This window comes from Glycine max (assembly GCF_000004515.6).
Source record: "Glycine max cultivar Williams 82 chromosome 9 unlocalized genomic scaffold, Glycine_max_v4.0 Gm09_scaffold_165, whole genome shotgun sequence".
Lineage (NCBI taxonomy): Eukaryota > Viridiplantae > Streptophyta > Magnoliopsida > Fabales > Fabaceae > Glycine > Glycine max.
In genome coordinates this window covers 35,816-46,073 of record NW_024464675.1, presented here as the reverse complement: position 1 = coordinate 46,073, position 10,258 = coordinate 35,816, and the positions used below count along the sequence as shown (strand labels likewise).

General features: G+C 31.1%; 2 protein-coding genes across 2 annotated transcripts; one reads left to right on the top strand and one right to left on the bottom strand.

The window, feature by feature from the left end:
* Positions 1–54: 54 nt before the first annotated feature.
* On the top strand, positions 55–4,455 carry LOC121174393 (vacuolar protein sorting-associated protein 26C; the record flags this gene model as incomplete). Its single annotated transcript, XM_041013688.1, has 10 exons — positions 55–147; positions 309–373; positions 1,076–1,130; positions 1,971–2,057; positions 2,401–2,485; positions 2,582–2,677; positions 3,013–3,179; positions 3,257–3,345; positions 3,851–3,950; positions 4,077–4,455. Coding segments are annotated over 10 exons (882 nt in total), but the record flags the coding sequence as incomplete, so codon positions are not given.
* A 1,930-nt stretch (positions 4,456–6,385) lies between these two features.
* LOC100809972 (galactose mutarotase) lies at positions 6,386–9,153 on the bottom strand. The gene is made up of 5 exons (XM_003534092.5): positions 8,916–9,153; positions 8,786–8,835; positions 7,819–7,945; positions 7,237–7,341; positions 6,386–7,146 (listed from the first exon to the last, which is right to left on the bottom strand). Exons 1-5 carry the CDS (start codon positions 9,028–9,030, stop codon positions 6,524–6,526), a joined length of 1,020 nt encoding a protein of 339 aa, XP_003534140.1. The 5' UTR covers positions 9,031–9,153; the 3' UTR covers positions 6,386–6,523.
* Positions 9,154–10,258: the final 1,105 nt, after the last annotated feature.

The window sequence follows — 10,258 nt, the reverse complement described above, 5'->3', positions numbered from 1 at the left end:
CAACATCTCTCTCTCTCTCTATATATATACATTGTTGATGATTTGAATTTCCAGGAAGCTCTGGAAGGAAAAATCGTTGTCAAAACTCAGTCTTCAATCTCCCACTATGGAATTCGCCTTACTGTCAAAGGATCCGTCAACTTGCAGGTACCCTCTTGTTTCATTCTTCAGAAAATGATGGAAAGATGGAAATTTTATGCTCAAAATCACTCCTTTTTTGAAGCTCGAGGGGGATTCATATTGGGTTTTAATCATGTCAGTTGTTTTGAGTTTTTGATTTTGAAACTTGTTTTTATGCCTTATTGAAGGTTCGTGGAGGATCAGCTGGGGTTGTTGAATCATTCTACGGTGTTATTAAGCCCATCCCTATTGTGTAAGTTTACTTGGGATTGATGAACAAATAACTTTTCAAAATAATTGATGTGTGTTCATGGCGAAATTACTAAATTGTGCATTTTTTTTAGTATAAAATTCTGTGTGTAATTGATGATCAGAGTAGAGTATCTTAGATTTTTAGTTATCCAAAGATGATACAACGTTTCCTCAAAAAGACCAAATTAATTCAGTATTGTGAAGATGGAGATCCTATTTAGAGGTTCACTGTTATTGTTTTCTTTTATTTATTTCAAATTTTGGCCTAGAGGTGTATCTAAATGGATGACAATGTTTTCTACCATATTTGATTGACCAATCATATGGTCTCCTTGTAAGTTATAACTACATATTTTGTAGATAACTACATATTTTTGTCAGATCAATCTGAATTTTTAATGGGATTTAGTCTGTTCTTCCTACCCTGGCTATAATCCACTTATAGTACATGTCATTTTATCTGAAGTGGGTAAACCTTCATGAATGTATGCTGTATATCATTTAATTTTTTTTCACGGTGAAAGTTTTAATTGTACCTTTTACCCATCACTTTCATCCAGGATGCTCTATAGCTAATTTTAGCTTGTAAGGGGATTACTGGTGTTAGAGAAAAAAATATGAAATTATTCCTTCATGATGTTTGTAAATTCTTCGGCTCACATTAAGACAAGTATACATGATTCTTGTGATTGGCTTGTAACAGGAATAGGACCATTGAGGTTAAATCTTCTGGAAAGATTGGTTCTGGTACATCAGAGGTAGTGTATCAATAGCAAATGAATGAAATAATGTCTATTTAAAGCAGTTTTATTTTGTGTAGTTACTTGAGTAGAATTATTTTCTGGCTTTTCCTGAGATAAATATTGCACGCCTGTAAATATTCTTTTATCTGCAGTCTACTGGAAAAAAGATTGAGCTACCCAGAAGAGAATTTTATTTTATTTATTGTGTTTGTTTTGGTAACTTTATATCATTAAAGCATCTAAATAAGAAAATTAGCTTAAAAACAAATAGGCTTAAGTGCTTAACTGGCATGTAATTTTCATAGAGGATCACACTTAATTATGGTGAAATTCTCTTCAATATCATTATCTGATTTCTGGACAGGCATCCAACTGTAAGCCAGATTTCAATTGATGCTTTAATAGTTGTTTGATACATTGTATTTGGTAGCTCTTTCGGGTGTGTGATTTTACCCATCAAATGTGTCTTTTCTCATTTAAATTCATCTTGGTAAAAGCAATGAAATTTAAAGTTGGAGAGGGTTTAATCACTAAAGTATTATTAGTATATAATTTAGCATGCAAAGCATGGTATCAATTTTTCTAGCTTTTGGATTATTTCATTATTTAGAAATTGGCTGCTTCATTCTTTATATTTTATGTCTGTTCTCATTTATATGTGTGCATATGCTATTAAGTGGTCTAGAATACTTTTGATATGATTTCAGAGTTTTGATAAAAATATGATACCTTGCCACTAAACTAATTGCAATCTCTCACAGTTTGAAATAGCATATCAAGATTGGTTTATGTAAGCTATATCTGAGTTCCTTTCTTTGTTAGCATGCATTGTAAGTTTTGCAATCTTTATGGCAGATACCATTCTCAGTGAATCTTAGACAGCGGGATGAAAATTTAGAAAGATTTTATGAGACTTTCCATGGTGCAAACATTAGTATCCAGGTAAAATTTTCTTAGAAAGTGCTTTATTGGGCAACTGATCTTTATGATGGAGTTATTATTTTTATTATTCTACAGTCCTAATATTGTTTTTCATCTCTTTTCGTGACATTTATTGAAGAGTTTAAAATTGATCTGCTGCCAGTATAAATTCTTTTTGTTACCCAGTTACGCACTGAACATGACAGTGCCACATTTTGGTAACCAAGGTTTGGTTTGCCATGTGGTTCACTAGTGGTATAAAGTTTTTACATTGTCAAAGTATCACAATTAAATAATTTTCCAAGCCTTTTTCTCTTCATTTTTTTACATAATTTAGAAGGTTGGTGATTGATAGCCTCTATAGTATTTGGCAACTGTAGATATATCTCGTGGATACTTGCATAAATCATTATCAGCAACAATGGAACTCATTGTTGAAAGTGATAAAGGTATGATTGTGTTAGGTCCAAATCTTTATTCTTTATTTTTTTCATGTGAACCAATAAAGTACTAAACTACTAGTCTCTCTTTTGTGGAAAATTCAGCTGATCTTCTTCAAAGACCACTTTCTCCAGAGATGGCAATCTTTTACATTACCCAAGACACTCAAAGGCATCCTCTACTTCCTGAATTAAAATCTGGTATGTTGATTTACCTTCAATCATTCAATGAGTACACATGTTCACTTGGTGTTGTTAAAAGACTGATGAAAAGAAAAATTGTGCAATTGTTTCACGCCTTAATATCTCACATCACAAGTTGTAACTCGCTTTCATCTTCTGTGGTTGAATTAACCTTGTGATTATATTATGGAAAAAATGCATTAGTTTTTTTTTTTCACGGTGCAAATAAAAGATACATTAGTTGTGCACTTGAAAAGTTGAATTGTATTATGTAAACACTAAACATCAATGAGAAAAGGTCATGTGGCTCATGCAACAAAGATATTCATGAATAGGTGGATTTCGGGTGACAGGAAAAATCTGTACTCAATGTTCTTTGTCTGGTCCTATTAGTGGTGAGTTAACTGTAGAAACATCTGCAGTTCCAATTCATTCAATTGATCTTCAGTTGTTTCGAGTTGAGTCCATTCTTCTCGGGGAGAAAATTGTGACCGAAACCTCTCTGGTTCAAACAACACAGGCAAGTGATGCTGGATTTGTATTAAAGCATACATGGCAATTCAAAATAAGCTGTTAATTCTCTTTTTTATTTAGCAGATAGCAGATGGAGATGTGTGCCGCAATATGACGCTGCCTATTTATGTAATAGTACCGCGCCTTTTGACCTGTCCAACAACTTTAGCTGGGTATGTGTCCCTTACATGATGATTCTCCTCCAATGTATTTCACAAGAGTCACACACACGCACATGGGTCATTGTACTTGATGATTCTATGTTAAGAACCTTGGGAGAACCACACCACACCACGGAAGTTAGTTGTTGTAGTTGGAAAGCCCAAAGTCTTATAAAGACCACGCTATAATCTCATACTTCCAGCGTGGGACTCATGTTCCATACCATGGTAGAAGGTTTGAGATACCAATTGTTAAGAACCGTGAAATAACCTCAAAAACTAACTGTTGTAGTTGGAGAGTCCAAAGCCTTATAAACCCTACACTAGAACCTCATACTTCCATAAGGGACTTAAGGCACATACCTTGCAATTGGATCCTAACATTCTCCAACACGATGATTCTCCTCCAATGTGTTTAGCACTTTCCATTTCATGAATATGTTCTCATGAGTTACTTTGTGCTATTATTGGATACTGAATCGACTAAGTTTGATCTCAATGCTATTATTTCGTGCAGTCCCTTCTCAGTTGAGTTCAAAGTTGCCATTGTTATAAGCTTTCAGTCAGAGCTAAGTAAATTGCACAAAAAATCCGACCCCAAAACTCCGAGACTCTGGGTAGGTTCAGGTCCATTGTTAGATATGTGATCATTTATTAATCTTCAATTTGAAGTATCATTTTTGTTTTAAGCTGGCAAATTAAGACATGTTTCTGACTAGCAATTTTCTTTTGTGAACTTTCAGCTGGCAATGGAAACATTACCGCTAGAGTTGATTCGGACAAAGTAAGATGATTTGATTGTGTGGTTTCTCAAAATATGACTTGATTTCAATATGGAACATGGCTTTACTCATGCAACATTTGATTTCTCAAGTTTCATGTAATGTAACTCGATCTTCACACTTGCAACATTTGTTTCCAGATGATTTACAGCAGCAATGTGTTGACAAACATTTCTTAGTCTCTCATCCAAACTAAGCGATTCACTCTGATAGAAAATGCTAGTTATTTTAAAAATCATCACGGGTGGATCTAGAACGCTACTCATTATATTAATTTGAAGATACCTTTCTATTTTATGTAACTAAAATTTAATATTATTGTTATCTTAATTAATTCTAATTTCAATTCAGTTTTTAAATTTCGATGTGCTATATTAATAAAGATAATTCTTGATTTTAAAACTTAATGTAACTTTTTACTAGGTTGTAAAAATCTTATCTCTTTAATTTATTTCAATTGAATATAATAGAGTATTTATTTTTATCATTAGGCTACAAGGAACAAAAACGTCACGTAATGGATGATGATGACGTCTCAATTTGTTAACAATGTTAGTAGTTAGTCTAACCAAGGATGAAAACAGGTCAATTGATTATAGACGAAAAGTTCAATTCTAAAAGTATGGTATGAAAAATCAATTTTGTCGAACAAGTTCCTCAAATTTAAAGGGTTGAATTAATTTTTTATTCTCTAATTTATTATTTGGATTTAATTTGATTTTTTTATTTTTTTTCAATTTAGTCCTTTAATTTTTAAAATTGGTTTATTTTTTTAAGAAATATACATTTTGTGGTGGTTTAAAATTAGTGACAATTTTGAAACAAAATATAATTTCTTACAATCTATATTTAAGGATCAAATTAAATTAATTTAAAAATTAAAGGACTAAATTAAATTCATAAAAAATTAAAGGACTAAACTGAATCTAAAAAATAAATTAAAAGACTAAATAATTAATTTAACCAATTTGGAAACATAAAATAATACACATAACTTTTTACCATAAAAAAATAGTACATGTAACCTCAGTAAAAATTAAATGAAAAAGTATTTAATATTTTAGAAACATAAAAAACTTTGAAAACTGCTTAAAAAAAACTTTGAATACATTGTAACTTGTTTTCCAATATTTATTAAGACTTATCCACCAGTTTGTTTGTTATGTCAAAAAAATAAAATAACGAGTTTATTTGTTAATACTTGATAGTCAATCGAGTTACTCATTGCTAAATAAAGACATCGAAGTTTTTTGCTTGTCCACATGTTTTTTTTATTATAGTTTTACTCGTATTGAATCACTCATTTTGCATAAAAAAAAATTTATGAGCGAGTCATGAGTATATATATATATATATATATATAAATTAATAATTTGATCTCTATAGTTTCATAATTTATATCCTTTAGTTTCAATAATTTATATTTTATTTACTTTTTAGTCTTTATTATAAAAAAATATAAAAATAATTAGCTACAAATTAATTATAAATGATCAACAATTTTTTTTTTACAAATTATCTTACGATAAATTAGTTGATAATATTATTCGATAAAGTCTAAAAATGAATTAAAATATAAATTATAAAAATTAAAAATATCACTTTCAAACTATAGGAACTAAAAAAGAATTAAAAGGTAAATTACAAAGATTAAAAAAACTGTTTTCAAACTACAGAGATGAAGAGAGAATTAAAATATAAACGATATAAACTAAAAAAATCATTTTAAAATTATAAAGACTAAAAGATATAAATGATGAAACTATAAGGATTAAATGAATATATATATATCATCAATAAAAACAAAAGAAAAAAATTGTAATGACAAAAACATTGAGATCAAGTAAAACTTTATATATATATTTTAAGAAAATTGAAATTATAATTTGTTAAAATATTATGCGTGTACCTATCTTACAATCCAGCAACGTTGATGAAATGGTATGGGGTCTAGTAAGAATGGTCTGTACTATGTACACTGTTAAATCTGCTTATTTTTTTATTTTTATGTTCAACACAGAGAGGCTGCTTGTACACATTTTCAACCTCCAATTAAAAGAAGTCCTTAGTCCCTTTTAGCAAATGCAGTTGTGGTGGAAGTAATAATCAAACTCAACATGATAATAGTTCTTGTGGTATACATTTTATTGTAAGAAACAAAACAATTTCCATTTAACAAGCGGCAAAGCGATGGATGTTAGTGATTCTTAGAAAGAGGGATTCATTTTGCAATATAATGTCAACTTTTAGAATTGATAAAACAGCACAAATTGAGACAATGAAATGATCATTCAATTATTTGAACACAAACAAGTGTTTATTTCAGGAGAAGCCTACTAAGTTCAGGTTCTAAATCATAATATGCAGATCAAGATGTCTACCTGATTGCTATGCCACTCCAACAAACATCACTCAAGTGAAAACTCAAACAACATGGTATGTTGATACTTCTCGCCCGGACGAACCACAACAGAAGGAAAATTTGGCTGGTTTATGGCATTAGGGAATCCCTGTGTCTCGAGACATAACCCAGCATGCTTTCCATATATAGCACCTCCTTTTCCTTGAACACCATTCACATAGTTTGCAGTGTAAAATTGCACACCAGGGGCATTTGTCCACAAGTTAAGTACTCTTGAACTTGATGGATCCCTCACTTTTGCAGCATGTCTCAAACCCTCTTTCTCTTCCCCACAATCAAGCACATAATTGTGATCATATCCCAGTCCAACCTGACTAATGGTGCTGCCTATTCTATTAAAAGATGTAAAATCAAAAGGGGTACCCTTCACTGGCATGATTTCACCGGTTGGCACGGTATTCTCGTTCACAGGTGTGATATGATTAGCCCATAACTGAATTGAATGGTCAAGTATATTCCCTGAGTTGTGGCCAGCTAAGTTCCAGTAGGTATGCTGAGCTAAGTTAACTATGGTGGGCTTGCCCTTTGGCACTCCTTCCATGTCAAGCCTCAGAGTTGTGCTTGAGGTGAGTGTGTAAGTGGCAGTAACAGTGATATCCCCAGGATAACCTTATATAACAGAAAACAAAAGCCAAATAAAGGGAAAGGAAGAGCATAATGATACTTAAAAGTGAGGGAGAAAAACAGAATAGACACTACCTTCCTCTCCATCATGACTGTGGCACTTAAAAGTGATTGAGGGGGTTTCGCCTTTCTTATGTTCAACTACCTCCCATACCTTCTTATCAAACCCAACATTTCCACCTGAAATTTGGAGAGGGGACAGTGGATCAAGAAAACAGCAAACAAAATTCATACTTCATAGATTATTGTGTGATTTTCTTTCTTTAGAAAACATTAACTTAATGTCATTTCAAATTCCATTTCAGAATCACATTATTAGTGAAAACAACACACAATAACATCTAAAACATTATAATCAGGTAGTCTATCATTCTTGAGAATAACAGGTAATCTTGTATTAGCCAAGTCCATGACAAATCCATACATGCTTCGCCTTTATTTTCAAAGTCAATTTTCATGGAATGGAAGAAATAGTCAAATAGATATGTTAAAATAAGAGTTCACATTTTCATAACCATTATAATCAGATCCTAGTTCACATGCATATGTTAAAATAATCAAAAGGATTGGTTTAGCTACACAATCCACAATTGGCCATTTCAACCTCCTGGCCAAAATACAGCACAAGGAAAACTATGCAAACATAGAAATTGATACCATGGAGACTGTTTGGTGGATTGTTGATAGGCAAAGAGTAATGAATCCCATCAAGTGTAAACTTGCCATCCTTAATTCGGTTAGCAACTCGACCCACAATGCAGCCAAAATAAGGAGCAAGACCTTTCTGCTTGCAAGCAACAAAAATTCAGTAAATCAACCATCAGAAAAAACTGAAAAGTATAAACATAAACACGAAGCAAGGAAAGCTAATCTTGATCATCCAACCAACCATTCATGGACAGTTAAGATTACATAATCATGATGAACTTTATTTTTAATTAAATTAGAGTACACTGACAGTGTAAAGATTTTTTATAGGAACTACTACTTTAATAGTCATATCTGAGATGTCAACCTGAAATGCTAATCAATGTGGGATTTCCAGCACACATCCCTCACTCGGCCTGAACATCTCGAGTGTGAAGTTTGCAAGACTAAAGTTCGATAACAGGTGACTCAATAGGCCTAAACAACCACTAGGATAGGCTCTAAAGCGAGGATTTAACATTATTTACATGGAGTATTTTGGCCCAAACATCTCCAACAAGAAGATTTTTTTATTGGTTGACAATGTATGTAAAAAAATTATAATGAAAGTACATGGAAATTAAAGTCAACTTTTTTTGGTAATGTATATTGTCACTATCATTTGAATAATTTTATGCAAAATATTCTTCATTGAACAAACCAATAATATAAAAAAACTATAAAATTTGACAAAATAAGAATAGCAATAGACACGTTAGAGTCACAACGGATCACTTCCATAGTTTCTCATAGGTCATCCATCATTCCATTGTTTCATCATGAAAGGTTGAATTTTGAAAAGTGAAACTTGATGCCAATCAACCAATCGAGCCTATGCAAGCCATAACAAAATTACCCATTCCGACAAATGCTAGAATTATATATATATATATATATATATATATATATATAAAGAAATAGCAAAATTAAATGGGACCTGATAGGATTCAACAGATTCAAGGCCAAGAACAACGTCAGATAACACACCTTGAAAACAGAAAGAGAGAGAGTGAAACGCAAATAGCAATGAATGAAAATGAAAATGAAAAATTGGAACGGAAAAAGACCATCTTTTCCAGGTACGGATAAGGAGATGATGGTGCAGCCGAGATTGGTGAGGAGGACCTGCATGCTTCCATTGTTGAGTTCGAAGGTCTCTGGTTTGGGGCTCTCATCCGCCATTGGGATCGGAGAGAGAGGATATGAATGTGAATGAATGTTCTGATGCGATCGAATCAGCGCTACCTCAATCAGCGCTACAACAACAACAGGAGAACTAACTAATCCTAATGAATAGTGTGAGTCATATCAGGTTATTATATTTATATAATATCCAGCTTTCATCACCTGTAACTGTCTCATGTGATATTTTTTATGCCTCATTATCTTTCTATTGATGCAGACCTCTTCAATCTATTGACTTTAATTTGTACGTAATATTTTATTTTATGTTAAAGATTGTATATTTTCAATTAATAAAATAATTTGATCCTTTAAAAAAAAAAATAATAGTATGAGGTAATAATTTATGATTATGAGATATACATTACAAACATAAAATAATTTTATATATCATCGTTTATTTGATTTTTAGGTTAATTTTTTTTATAAAAATAAATAAATTTATCATAAGTTATGATTTATTTGGATACGTGTGTGAAATTATTTTAAACTATTGATACCTGCTCATTTTTCTTTATGATTATAACTTAATGATTATATATCGATAATATAAAGTTTTATCTTGATAGTATATATAATTAAACATATTCTATCTTATTATTATTATTAGACACTTTGAACATAATCACACAAACCAATAAAAAGAATTAAATACAATTAATTTTATTATTTTTTAAATGTTACTAATGGATTATTTTTATTTTTATTAATAATCATTAATTTGTTATAAATGATGTGAGGATATTAAAGTCAAAGTATTTATGAACTAAAATATGTTATAAAAAGAATAATCATTTTTTTCTTTATGATGTCTTACAATATAATAAATATTAGGGAAAATATAATTTAGTCCCCATAGAGACCAATTTTATTGGTTATAATTCTGAAAATCTTGTCAAATAAGTGTCATACTTCTTTTCATTTTTCTGCCCTCGGCTCCACTCTTTACTTCTCCCTCTCCATTTTGGTACCATCAACAATCCCCTCCAGCAATTCCTCCATTGACAATGAATATGAACTTCATTTTTTTTCCTTCAATTTCTTAAGTTTTAGGAAGAAGATAAATAAAAAAATGATAAACACGTGTATGATGAAGAATGACATTTATTTTCTTAAAAGCTTAATAATAAAAGAAATGATGAGAATCCAAACCCATTAACAACAACTCCAACTATAATTCATCCACCCACAGTTACCCAAGTTACCCAACTGTTTATATATCGTATAA